Source organism: Chiloscyllium plagiosum, unplaced genomic scaffold (assembly GCF_037043375.1).
Source record: "Chiloscyllium plagiosum isolate Xiang-an unplaced genomic scaffold, Cpla_swu_hap1 HiC_scaffold_39, whole genome shotgun sequence".
In the NCBI taxonomy this organism is placed as follows: Eukaryota; Metazoa; Chordata; class Chondrichthyes; order Orectolobiformes; family Hemiscylliidae; genus Chiloscyllium; species Chiloscyllium plagiosum.
Window position 1 is genome coordinate 42230081 of NW_028270177.1, and position 14661 is coordinate 42244741.

At 41.4% G+C, this 14661-nt stretch overlaps 1 protein-coding gene across 1 annotated transcript in view; it reads left to right on the forward strand.

The window, feature by feature from the left end:
• The first annotated feature begins 6 nt into the window (after nt 1-6).
• Nucleotides 7-14661, forward strand: part of LOC122540860 (uncharacterized) — a 52933-nt gene continuing 38278 nt past the window's right edge. Inside the window, exons 1-2 of the mRNA XM_087981355.1 lie at nt 7-47; nt 823-942. Of these exons, the coding sequence (XP_087837481.1) occupies nt 844-942 (99 nt within the window). The 5' untranslated portion in view covers nt 7-47; nt 823-843. The remainder of the gene's footprint in view (nt 48-822; nt 943-14661) is intronic.

Sequence of the window (14661 nt, forward strand, 5' to 3'; positions counted from 1 at the left end):
GATTCATCCGCCTTCAGAGAGGCCGCCTCCTCATCTTCCAGCAGCAGGTGAGGGTCAGACTTGGGGGGGGGTGAGGGTCAGACTTGGGGGGGGGGGTGAGGGTGAGGGGTCAGACTTGGGGGGGGGGTGAGGGTCAGACTTGGGGGGGGTGAGGGTCAGACTTGGGGGGGGGGGGTGAGGGTCAGACTTGGGGGGGGGTGAGGGTCAGACTTGGGGGGGGGGGGTGAGGGTCAGACTTGGGGGGGGGGGGTGAGGGTCAGACTTGGGGGGGGGGGTGAGGGTCAGACTTGGGGGGGGGGTGAGGGTCAGACTTGGGGGGGGGTGAGGGTCAGACTTGGGGGGGGGGGTGAGGGTCAGACTTGGGGGGGGGTGAGGGTCAGACTTGGGGGGGGGGTGAGGGTCAGACTTGGGGGCGGGGTGAGAGTCAGACTGGGAGGGGTGAGGGTAAGACTGGGGTGATGAGAGTCACACTGGGGCGAGGGTCAGACTGGGTGAGAGCCAGACTTGGGGTGAGGGTTAAGGGAGGACCATTGGGGATGGGGAGCCAGAGGAGGTGGGTGGAGATGGCGGGCAATTGGGATTGTGTTGAGAGGGGCACAGGAGGTGTGGGGAAGGTGAGGCTGAGGGCTCTGACGGGTTAGACTGCAGGGACTGTTCTGGCTGGGAGACGGGGAGATGGTTTGGGATATTCAGTTGGCCTTAGGGTCTTTCTCGGAATCACGGACTGTGATGGTTTGTTTGCAGGAATTTGTAGATGGTCCAAATATCTTGGATTGTTGTGGGGTTGAGGATCGGTTGCGCTGAGTAAAGTTTTCCTTTCAGGATGATGCCCAATGCGAAGAGATGGTGGAACTCGGGAAATATCAGCGATGCCAGGAACTCCGAGGATTTATGAAGAAGAACCAGTTTCGGCTGGTTCTGATCCGTCGATCAGGAACAAAAGTGAGTGATTACTTGGGAATACTGTAAGTTGGGGAGTGTGTTGGGTTGCAGCTTATGCGTGACTTGGAGTGACTGCTAATTCTCGGTCAATATCTTTAATAACTACAATAGCCTTCGATCCTCTCTCCTGCTGTCCATTCAGTTTCTGGCTCCATACAAGCTGTTATAGACAGACCAAACCCCCTCAAAATATATTAAAAAGTTAGTATAGATCCTAACTTTTTCCTATTTTAGAGATAAGCATTATGTTTTGGATACAATTCGATTGGTCAAACTATCAGACTTGAAAAAAAATTATTTCTACACTATAATTATAACAGACAAAATAAAAGTAAAGAATGAACTTAACAGCATTAGAGCGTGGCAACACTTTGTGTAATGCACACAAGTACACTTTTCGCTGTATTTTTTCATATACATGTGACAATAAATCCTAATTTAGTCATAACTAACTTTAAAAGTGCTAACAAAATAATATACGTTAAATTACTGCTAATTAACTGTTGCAACATAGTAAAATCCCATAAACATACTCTAGGGAAAGATAAATTCAGTAACATAGATTGTTTCACTTGTCGTAATTTCATGAGCAGGAAGAGAACACCAGCTTTTAGTTGTAACAGAGAGAGGAGTAAGAGCTTCCACATCCAGCAAATACTGCTGAAGACTAAACCTAAAAGAAATTTCTGGTTCTATGGGAGCTTAGCGCCAGCCATTCAGACTGCTTTGATTGCTCCAACTTTATGATAAAAAGCACTCCAAGCCTTCTCAAACTGTACACTTAGGAGCACACTGCTTGGCTCCTCTGCCTCAACATATCTTCACATAAGAGAAGTATTTTGTCCTTTTTTTAAAGCCATAGTATGATCACATAAACATATGTGTCAAGTGTCTTCAAACTCCTTGCATTATGCTGCTTCTTCTCCATGTCTTCCAACCCTTTCCCTAGAAGTGACCTCAGGATGGTAACTTCTTTTTATGGAGTTTGACTTCACAAGCCATATGCTTTGACCCGCTAACAATTTACTACCACCTTCATCTAAGCTATTGTTAAGTCCAAACTGGAAAGACAATCATGCCCCGTTTTTCAACAGTTATGTCAAAATGTATACATCACAATTAGATTATCGAAATGCCAGAAGACTTCTATTCAGGACAAACACTTTTCATTCCAGGTTTCTTCATGAACAGAAAATAATTATTTATTGTAATACACACGACTATGCAACCTAACTATACCCCTTCAAAGATTCCAGTTCCACACATTCATTCATTGTTAAGATAAACAAATGACAAATGGTTTAACACAAAAACTGTTGGTAGAAAGATATAGAAAGGGTAAACAAGCTTCTGAAAATCATGAGTCCAGATTTCAAGGTGGATTAAGTTGTGTCACATAAGGGCAGCACGGTGGCTCAGTGGTTAGCACTGCTGCCTCACAGCACTATGGGCCCAGGTTCAATTCCCACCCCAGGAATGTGTGTGCGTCTGTGTGGAGTTTGCACATTCTCCCCGTGTCTGCGTGGGTTTCCTCTGGGTGCTCCGGTTTCCTCCCACAATCCAAAGGTGTGCAGGTCAGGTGAATTGGCCATGCTAAATTGCCCATGGTGTTGGGTGTGCTAGTCAGGGGTGAATATAGGGTGGGGGAATAGGTCTGATTGGGTTACTCTTTTGAGGGTCGGTGTGGACTTGCTTCCATACTGTAGGAAATCTAATCTAATCAAATTGTCCTTTTGATTTTTCTTTTGATAACAATGCTATATGTTGGGCAATGTTACGTTTTTGCTTCCGTGGTTGATTGGATGGACCTAGATCTTTTCTTGTGAAAGCTCTTTGTTTTAGGCTTCCTTGATTTTCTGAGTTTTGGTGGATGCTTTCAGTTCGCAGGATTTGAATGTTTCTCTGTCCTGCCCTGATACTTGCAGCTTTTTAACTCTCTGCAGCACGACCATTAGAGAGTTGTTGTCAGGCAGAATTCTTTTCATTTAAAAGACTCGATGTTGCTCAATCTCAAATTCTCTGGTACTGCTACAAAAAGTAGCATTGTTTTGCACACTCAAGAATATGCAACACTTGATTCTTGGAAAACTATGGATATTTCAGAAGTCCACCTTCCATTTCGGTTTATAGTCCCAAATACAAAAATATATGGTTTCTTATCCCATGCTGATCTCACACCTATTGCTCCATAAATCCAACCTAGACCCTGTTTCAGATTGTACCATCCAGTAACATAAGCTTTGCATTCAAGGACAATCAGCATTGTAAGAAAGTGAGATTTAAAAAGTAGACTGTATGACCCCTTGAACCTGTTCAATCATGGCTGGTCTTTGGCTTAAACACTACCTTCCTTCCCACTGCCCATATCCCTTGACGTACTGGGAGGCCAAAATTGTTAAACTCCACTTTAAATGTGTTCAACGATGGAGCATCAAGAACTTTCAGGAATAGAAAACTCCAAAGCTTTACCTTTGAATGAAGAAATTTCCCTATGTCCCTAAATTCCCCAGAAAGGAGCAGGACTTCTCAGTGTCTGCTCTGCCCAGACACTTCATAATCAGTAATATTTCAATTAGATGGCTTTTCAGTCTTCTGAATTCCAGCAAATATAGGTCTGATTTACTCCGCCTTTCATCATGGGACAACACCTAATCCCAGGGATCAATTTTATGAACCTTCTGGCTCCAATGCAAGTATGTGCTTTTGTAAATATGGAGTACAAAATGGCACACAGTACTCCCAAGTTTCCAAGTACATCAGGATCTTGTATAATTGTAGCAAGATTTATTTACGTTTTGATCTGCTTGCATTAAAGAACATTTAACTTCCTAAATGTCTGCTGTACGTGTATGTTAGATGATGTATTCCTCATAGTTTCTTGATGTTTAAGCATCAACATTGACCAGTTTCATGACTTTAGAAAGTATTCTGCTCCCTACTCATTTACTCTATCTGTGTCCTTCTCAGAACCTAGATTTCTACTTCACTCTGTATCATAGCCAAACCTAAATGCATTACTCTGTCTCTCCATTTAAGTCATTGATATGTATCTAAATAGCAGAGACCCTAGCAGCACTCTGTTAGACATAGACTGCAAACTTGAAAATGCCCTTTTATGCCCACTATCTCCATCTTAAATGTTAACCAATTCTCTATCATATTAATATGTTACCCTCACTCCATGATCTCTAAGCTTGCCTATTTCTTTTTTGTGTGACACCTTGTAAGACTTATTTTGGCACAGTACCCCAAGATCTACCCCTTCTAGTTGCATCCTCAAAAAGCTAATAAATACAATGAGGCCACCATTAAATCCAAGCTCCCATCACATATCATTCTGACTTTATATATATATATATATATATATATATATATACTGTATTGCTGTTATCTGATAAGACAGTACTCTAGAAATTCCTTTTTAAAACCATCGCCACAAGATTTCCACCAACACATTTTTGAGGTGATTTTGAATAATCAACTATGTGACTTTTCTGATACCACCCAAGAACAAAAATACCAAATATTGCCATCCATGCCAATGTCTTATGCCCTGCCTTCTAGCCACACATTTTTGTAACAGAGCCACCTGTATCCTATCTCACATGGTCCTCTTAGAAGCAAATTGACTCCTGCTCTCCATGACCTCACCATGTTCTGAAACCTCTTTAACGTTGTATCCCCAGCAGCCTCCAAATTGCACTATAACTTGATTGAGTTTTTTGAAGTAACAAAGAGCATTAATGAGGGCAGAGCAGTAGACGTGATCTATATGGACTTCAGTAAGGCGTTCAGCAAGGTTTCCCATGGGAGACTGGTTAGCAAGGTTAGATCTCATGGAATACAGGGACAACTAGTCATTTGGATACAGAACTGGCTCAAAGATAGAAGACAGAGAGTGCTGGTGGAGGGTTGTTTTTCAGACTGGAGGCCTGTGACCAGTGGAGTGCCACAAAGATCAATGCTGGATTGAAACTGCTTTTCATCATTTATATAAATGATTAGGATGTGAGCATAAGAGGTATAGTTAGTAAGTTTGCAGATGACACCAAAGTTGGAGGTGTAGTGGACAGCGAAGAAGGTTACCTCAGATTACAACAGGATCTTGATCAGATGGGCCAATGGGCTGAGGAGTGGCAAATGGAATTTAATTTAGATAAATGCGAGGTGCTGCATTTTGGGAAAGCAAATCTTAGCAGGACTTATACACTTAGTGGTAAGGTCGTAGGGAGTGTTGCTGAACAAAGAGATCTTGGAGTGCAGGTTCATAGCTCCTTGAAAGTAGAGTCACAGGTAGACAGGATAGTGAAGAAAGTGTTTGGAATGCTTTATTGGTCAGAATGTTGAGTACAGGAATTAGGAGGTCATGTTGTGACTATACAGGAAATTGGTTAGGCCACTTATGGAATATTGCGTGCAATTCTCATCTCCTTCCTATTGGAAGGATGTTGTGAAACTTGAAAGGGTTCAGAAAAGATTTACAAGGATGTTGCCAGGTGTGGAGGATTTGAGCTACTGAGAGAGGCTGAATAGGTTGGGGCTATTTTCCCTGGAACGTTGGAGACTGAGGGGTGACCTTATAGAGGTTTATAAAATCATGAGGGGCATGGATAGGCTAAGTAGACAAGGGCTTTTCCTTGGGAGAGAATTCAAGGGCATAGGTTTCAGGCGAGAGGAGAAAGATATAAAAGAGACTGAAGGGGCAACCTTTTCACGCAGAGGGTGGTACGTGTATGGAATGAGCTGCCAGAGGAAGTGGTGGAGGCTCGTACAATTGTAACATTTAAAAGTCATTTGGATGGATATATGAACTGGAAGGCTTTGGAGGGATATGGACAGGGCACTGGCAGGTGGGACTAGATTGGGTTGGGATATCTGCTTGGCATGGACGAGTTGGATGGAAGGGTCTGTTTCCATGCTGTACATCTCGATGACTCAATTTGAACTTTGGCTCATTGTTTCCCAATATCCATCTCACTGTTACCTTCTAGAACCCCTGTAGCCCCTAGACTGTCCTCACCCGTGCCTCCACCTTCATAGAGAGCTATCAAATTAGTCCAAATTTCATTGTCTTCCTTTTCTTCTTCATGTGAATATTACATTTTCATTTTAAGGTACATTGAATAAACTTGGGTTAAATCTGTTTTTTCTGTGAACTGACCCTCTCTTCTAGGAAATAGTTTCTCCTTATTCACTCTGTACAAACCCTTTATTCGGAACCTTTTCAGCTGTAAGGAGAACATTGCCTATTTAGATAGATTAGGTTCCCTACAATATGGAAACAGGCCCTTCAGCCCAACAAATCCACACTGACCCTCCGAAGAGTAACCCACCCAGACCCATTCCCCTATCCTATATTTATCCCTGACTAATGCATCTAGCACAATGGGCAATTTAGCATGGCCAACTCACCTGACTTGCACATCTTTGGACTATGGGAGGAAACCAGAGCTCCCGGAGGAAACCCATGCAGACACAGGAGAACATGCAAACTCCACACAGATAGCACCTGAGGTTGGAATCAAACCCGGGTCCCTGGTGCTGTGAGGCAGCAGTGCTAACCACTGAGTCACCGTGCCGCCCCAATCTTTCTCCATAGTTGAAGTCCTCCATCCTTGAAATATTCCAGAAAATTTCTTAAGCGAGCAGTTTAAGTCCTTGACAATCCTATAGTGTCACCATAATTGGATATACTACTTCAGTTGAGGGCACTCCTGTTTTATAAAGGTCTGCCAGAACTTTCCTGTTCTGTGTTCTGTTTATAAAGCCTGGAAAGGTCCCTTGTGCAATTCTTTTTGAAATCTCTTCTCAACTTGTTCTGTCACATTGAACAATTTGTATACATAACCCTAAGAACATCAATTTCAACACTTCATTTAAAATTTAATGATTTAAATCTCATTGCAGGTCCTCATTTTTACTGGCAAGATTCAATTCATACATTTCTGTGTTAAATTTTATGTGCAATGGTTGCGCTGTTGTCATCAGTCTAGATTAGATTACATTACAGTGTGGAAACAGGCCCTTCGGCCCAACAAGTCCACGCCGACCCGCCGAAGCATAATCCACCCATACCCCTACATTTACCCCTTACCTAACACTACGGGCAATTTAGCATGGCCAATTCACCTGACCTGCACATCTTTGGACTGTGGGAGGAAACCGGAGCACCCGGAGGAAACCCACGCAGACACGGGGAGAATGTGCAAACTCCACACAGTCAGTCGCCTGAGGCGGGAATTGAACCCGGGTCTCTGGCGCTGTGAGGCAGCAGTGCTAACCACTGTGCCACGTGCCGCCCGTGTTCTCTAGAAATCTGTTGACAACCTCCTTGCTGTCTATATATTTTGATTTTATAACAACTACAAACTTTGAAATGATGATTTGCATATCAAACTCTTTGTCAATAATATATATCAAAAAAGGAATGGTCTTAAAGCCAATCCATAGATGACATGACTGTATTCTCTCTCCAGTCTGAAATGTGACAGTTTATCATTGCGCTGTTGTCTCAGCCAAGTTTGTGTCAATGCTCCCCTTTGATTCATTGAATAGCAGACTTGTTGACAAGCCCAACAAGAACTTTGACAAATGTCTTTGAAACACACACACAGTATCAAGTGTACTGCCCTCATCAGCTGTTAATACATCAAATAAATCAATCAGGTTTATCAAACATGATTTGCCTTCAGCAAATGTGTACTGACCTTCATTTATTACCCATATTTTGCAGAGTGACAATTCATTTCATCGTTGCTTATTGCCTTGAGGAACCTCTCCACCACTGGTATTATTCTGTCATTTTGTTGTTGAGTTGAGTCCTTTTCCCTCTTTCAATCTTCTAGATCCTCACATCAAACAAAAATTGTGCGATTGTGGCCTTTGCAATATGTATCATTCCTTTCGGATTTAATTGGCCTCAACTATTCTTTGAAAACCCTTCTGCCCTTTATGTGATTTTATAAATGACTGAATCATAAAGATGTACAGCACTGAAACAGACGCTTTGGTCCAACTTGTCCATATCATGATTTCAGTGTACCATTTATGCTACCTGCTATTCTGTTCTTGTACATTGCCTCAGCCCCTTTTATTCCCCTTTTCAGTTCTCCCTGTACTTTCTATATTCTGCTTGGCTGTCTCTTGTATTATGAATATTACATTTATCATAATCATCCTTCCTCTATTTCATTTTAACGTTTTCACCTTTAGTCATTTGGGAGTTCTCGTTTCAGGTACCCATCTCTCATTTGGGAATGTGCCTAGTCTGAACTATCACTTTTATAAAAGCCTCCCTTTGCTCAATTAATTTTTTAGCAAATATTTTTTGTTTGTAATGCACTTGGCCAGATTTCTTTAAACTCATTGAAATTAGTGCTGCTCCAGTTGTGTATTTGAATAGAAACACAAAAAGGTTTGCAACACACAAGCACCACCCCTGTAGATACAGAGGACTGGCAAATGATGGTTGGAGCCTCTGCTTATTTCCTGCTTTCCTTAATAGCTTGAGATATGTTTCATCCAGACGTGATGAATCATCCACTTTCAAAGTTACAAAACATCTTAATGTTTCCTCCCTCACTATGATTATCCAACCCAACATTTTACATTTCTCAACTACAATGACTCTTTCCTATCTTTTGTGAAAAAAATATTTGTGAAGCAGCAAGCCCACCTCCACAGAGGTTACCTTTTTGGAGTCTAATTGTCTTTACTCTACAATCCATTCACCAATCTGCTCCTTTTCTGGACTTCCACCTAATTATTCTAATCCCATTTTTCAACACTTGGCCTGATGTCTTGTATGCCTTGATGTGGAGGTGCTGGTGTTGGACTGGGGTGGACAAAGTTAAAAATCTCACAACACCAGGTCATAATCCAACATGTTTAATTGGACGTACAGACTTTCAGACCACTGCTCCTTTGTCAGGTAGCTAGTGGGGCAGGATCATAGGACACAAAATTTATAGTAAAAGATCAAAGTGACATACAATTGATGCAATTAATTGAACAAACCAATATTGCTGTTAAGTCTTTCCTCTCTTAGAATCGGTTGCAGGTTTTGATTCATTAAAATGTAAATCTTAGAGCTTCTTTCAAGTCACATTCCTGATAACTTAAGGTTTTATATAATAAAAAAAGTAACATCTCAGCACAGACAATGCCTCACGCAGGCCTTAACTTTGATCTTGGGTTCATGTCACACTACAGGTGACCACACTCTCACTCGCACTCTCACTCACATGCATGGGCACACACATAAATGCACACAAGTCTATGGGGTGAATTTGTATTTGCAGATACATTATATCTTGTTCGAAAAGAACACAATCTGTAGGTAGTAAGTCCATGTGACATTTTATAAATTTCTACTTTGGAAATACAACCAGTCTGATTCAGGGTTGGAACACAGACAAACTCTAACTTCACATTGTCTGAGCTGAGATGTCATTTTTATATGAAGCCTTGTTATCGGGAATGTGACTTGAAAGAAACTGTGATTTACATATTAATGAATTGAAACCTGCAACCCATTCTAAGTGATTAAAGACTTAACAGCAATCTAAGTTTGCTCAATAAATTGCATCAGTTGTATGACACTTTGATCTTTTACTCTGTGTCTTATGATCCTGCCCTCCTGATGAAGGAGCAATGCTCCGAAAGTTTTTACTTCCAAATAAACCTGTTGGACTATAACTTGGTTTGTGATTTTTAATTTTGAATGGGCTGAGAAGTGGCAGGTGGAGTTTAATCAGATAAATGCGAGATGCTGCATTTTGGGAAAGCAAATCTTAGCAGGACTTATACCCTTAAGGTCCTAGGGAGTTGCTGAACAAAGAGACCTTTGAGTGCAGGTTCATAGCTCCTTGAAAGTGGAGTTGCAGGTAGATAGGATAATGAAGAAGGCGTTTGGTATGCTTTCCTTTATTGGTCAGAGTATTGAGTACAGGAGTTGGTCATGTTGTGGCTGTACAGGACATTGGTTAGGCCACTTTTGGAATATTGCGTGCAATTCTGGCCTCCTTCCTATCGGAAAGATGTTGTGAAACTTGAAAGGGTTCAGAAAAGATTTACAAGGGTGTTGCCAAGGTTGGAGAATTTGAGCTATAGGGAGAGATTGGGGCTGTTTTCCCTGGAGTGTCGAGAGCTGAGGGGTGACCTTATAGAGGTTTACAAAATTATGAGGGGCATGGATAGGATAAATAGACACAGTCTTTTCCCTGGGGTCGGGGAGTCCAGAACGAGGGGGCATAGGTTTAGGGTGAGAGGGGAAAGACATAAAAAAGACCTACGGGGCAACTTTTTCACACAGAGGGTAGTACATGTAAGGAATGAGCTGCCAGAGGAAGTTATGGAGGCTAGTACAACTGCAACATTTAAGAGGCATTTGGATGGGTTATGAATAGGAAGGGTTTGGAGGGATATGGGCCGGGTGCTGGCAGGTGGGACTAGATTGGATTTGGATATCTGGTCGGCATGGATGGGTTGGACCGAAGGGTCTGTTTCCATGCTGTACATCTCTATGACTGACTCTATGCCTTGGATACATCTGAATACTTCTTAAAGGAGTATGAGGGGTTCTGCCTCTACCAACAGTACAGGCAGTGAATTCCAGATTCGCACTACCCTCTGGAGAAACAGTTTTTCATTGCCTGTAAACCCTTACCATAAATCTATGCTCCCTGGTCATAGTTTTCACATCTCTGCTATAATGTGGATTCCAGGTCTGCACATAATACTCTAACTGTGGCATAACCAACATTTTATATAGTTCCAGCATAACCTCCCTGCTGTTAAATATTCTATGCCTCACCTGAGAAAGACTAGTATCACATATGCCATATTAACCATTTTATCAATCTGTTCTGGTATCCTAAGGGACTGGTGTACATGCGCACGAAAGGTTTCCTGACCCTAAGTACTTCTAAGGGTCATACTGTTCATGTATTTTCTTGCCCTGCGTATGTCAATGATGTGGAATTGTTTTCAGCCACATTGTTAAAATTTGCAGATATAGCATGTTAGCAGATCCCAGTGAGGGGAATCTCGAGAATTATTTTCCCAGGTTTATTAAAAGTAACCATTCAAATACTGAACCCAGTATATGAATGTAAAGTCTAGATTCTCAATCTGTTTACAACTGTCTTGTGATACAAAAAACCTCACTCATACTGCAGCATCTCCTATCTGTGCATCTAACACCACAACTCACTGGGACATTCCACTAAGTAACTGATCCTTACACCCATAAAGTCTTTTGAACTACATACTTTTGAGAAATGAAGCTGAGGCAGAGCAGCACTTCACTCAAGTGAAGACCGGCAAGTTCTGTGACATACCCAAGTACACAATGACATTAAAAGCTGTGGCTTTGCTCAATGAATTGTGATGTTGTCTAATAGCCCAGTGATGCACATAAGTTATTCCAGCATTCACTTGCATACTACAGAGGGTATTTGTTCCAACAATGTTTGCTAATGATTCAAAAGATCGTCAATCAAAAACTATTAAAGAAATGTTTCCTCACAAATCAAATAACAAGACTGTAGAGAAAACTTCAAACTAATTAGGGTAGCATGGTGGTTAGCACTGCTGCCTCATGACACAAGGGGCCTGGGTTTGATTCAGCGGCTGTGTGTGTGGAGTTTGCATGTTCTCCCTGTGTCTGTGTGGCTTTCGTCTGGGTGCTACAGTTTCCTCCCACCATCCAAAGGTATGCAGGCTAGGTGGACTTCCCATGCTAAATTTCCCATAGTATCCAGCGATTTGCAGGCTAGGTGGATTAGCCATGGGAAATACAGGGTTACAGGGTAGTGGGGACTGGTCTAGGTGGGATGCTGTTCAGATGGTCAGTGTGGACGTGATGGGCTGAATGGCCTGCTTCCATACTGTGGGGATTCTTTGATACGTTTAAGAAAGTAATTTATTACTGACAGCAAAAATAAGGAAGGAGTAAGGATGAAGAATTCTAGGAAGGGGGATCATATATAACGACCACTAAACAAAAAAAATACAATGGAAACTAATGGGACTAAAAGCTGATAAGGTACTTGGAGCTGATGAATTGCATCCTAGGATACTCAAAGGAGTAGTTACAGGTTTAGTAGATACACTGATAGTAATCTTCCAAGAATCATTAGATTGTGGAAAATCCCAGAGGATTGGGAACTGTCAATATAATGACTTTATTCAAAAAGATTTGGAGATAAAAACTATAGTCCAGTTAGCTTACCATCTGTCATTAGGAAGATGTTGGATTTATAACAAAGGATGTAACAGCAAAACATTTAGAAATGTATAATATAATCAAGCAGAGTAGCATGGTTTCATTAAATAGAAATAAGCCTGATGATTTTTTGAAGTAATAATCAGGGAACAGGTAAATATAATATATTTAGATTTTGAAAAGATATTTGATAAGGTATCACACGCAGGCTACTTAATAAGATAATTACCTGAGCTGTTGGGGGTAGTATATTAGCATGGATACAGGATTATCTAACAAATAGCAGACAGAGAGTTGGAATTAATGGGATATTTTCCAGATGGCAATCTAAGTGGCCTCACATGGATCAGTGCTGGGGCTACAGTTATTTACGATATATAGTAATGATGAGGGAAGCGAATGTACTTTTGCCAAGTTTGCTGATGACACAAAAATGTGTAGGAGGCAAATGGTGATGGTGACACAAAAAGTATACAGAATAAAACAGAGACGGGTTACATGCATGGGTAAAAACTTGGCGAATGGAATATCATGTTTAAAAGTGTTTTAGCAGGGAGAAGAGAGAAGCTGAGCATTATGTAACTGGAGAATGATTGCAGAAAATTGCAGCACAGTGATGTTTGGGGGTCTTCGCGCATGAATTGCCAAAACTAGCATCCAAGCTCAGTAGGTAATTGGGAAAGCAAATGGAACGTTGGCCTTTATTTGAAAGGGAATGGAGTACAAAAATATGCAAATATTTGTAAAACTATTTAGACCCCCCCCCCCCTTAGAATGCTGTGAATATTGGTCCCTTTTAAGGGAAGGCATACCTGCATTGGAGACAGCTCAGAGACCGTTCACTGGGTTGACTCCGGGTATGGAGGGATTTTCTAACTGCAATAGGTTGAGTGAGTTGCATCTGTATTCATTGAAGTTTAGAAGAATGAAAAGTGATTTATTGAAACATTTAAGATTCTTACAGGGCTTGACAGAGTAGATGAGAGGTTGTTTCACCTGTGGGAGAATCTAGGATCTGAAGGAATAACCTCAGTAAGGAGTCACCCTCTTTTAAGAGATGAGGAATTTCATATTTCAGATGGTAGTGGATCAGTAAATTCTTCACTGCAAAGAGCCAGTGGGGCTGAGATAGGTAGGATTTTAGTCATTAAGGGAATCGAGGGGTATATAAAAATGCAGAGAGGTGAAGAGAATTATCAGATCAGCCATGGATCTTATTGAGTAGTGGAGCAGACTCAATCGGCTGAGTAGCTTGTTTCTGCTCCCAGGTCTTATGGTCTGACTTTATTTTCATAGGAGTAGACCATTCAAATCTTCAAGCTTGTTCCACTGTTCAGTCAGACTACAGTTAATTCTTTTGACCACATTCCATTTTCTTGTTATCCCTTGATGACTTTACCTCACAAATCTGTTGACCTCAGCATCTTCACTGAGAAATATTCAGTTGTCCCCTAGTCTCCACTGGCTTTTGGGAAGAGTTCTAAATGTCCAACACTCTTCCTGATTTGACTCCTAAATCTTAGTGTTGAGAGTATGGTGCCGGAAAAGCACAGCAGGTCAGGCAGCATCTGAGGAGCAGGAATATCGGCTTTTCGGGCAAAAGCCCTTCATCAGGAACCACCATTGCTGATGAAGGGCTTTTGCCCAAAACGTCAATTTTCCTGCTCCTCGGGTGCTGCCTGATCTGTTGTGCTTTTCCAGCACCACACTCTCGACTCTAATCTCCAGCATCTCTAGTACTCACTATTGCCTCCTAAATCTTAGTTCTGATTTAAGATTATGACCCCTTGTTTTAGATTCTCCCATTGCAATAAATTATTGTTGTTTACTCAATCAGGTCCTTTCAAACATTAGATCAAATCATTTCTTGGAGAAAACAAGAATAGTTTATGCAATCTATCCCCATTAAATCCTTTTAAACCTCAATTATCAATCTGAAGTTTCTGGATATGCTGTATCATCTTTCCTGATATGTGGCCCTAAGATCCAAATACAATTCTTGGGACCCACTCAATCTCTCGACATAAGAAAATCCCTCCAAACCAGAAGTCAACCTAGTGAACGGTCGCTCCAATGCCAGTATATCTTCTCTTAAAAGGGATCAATATTCACAGTATTCTAGGTGGTGTCTAACTAGTTTTAGAAATATTTGCCTATTTTTGGGATCTGACCAAGGCTCTGTATAGCTGCACCATCACTCACTCGCCTCTACATTCCAGTTTATTGTGTTAATATTCTATTTGCCTTTTAATTATATTTTCACTGGCTCTTACTGGTGTATTTTCATGGATGTGTGACTTTTGGACTCTTATTTGGTCACTACTTAGAAAGTACTCCACTTTGTCTTCCCTGGATCAAAAGTGAATAACTTTCTATTTTACCAGTCAACATCATCTGCTACAGTCACTTTATCTCAGTAACTCCTTACTCAGATCTATACAACTCAATGTGTCTCCCAAGTTAGTGACATCTGAAACCTTGCAGACACAACT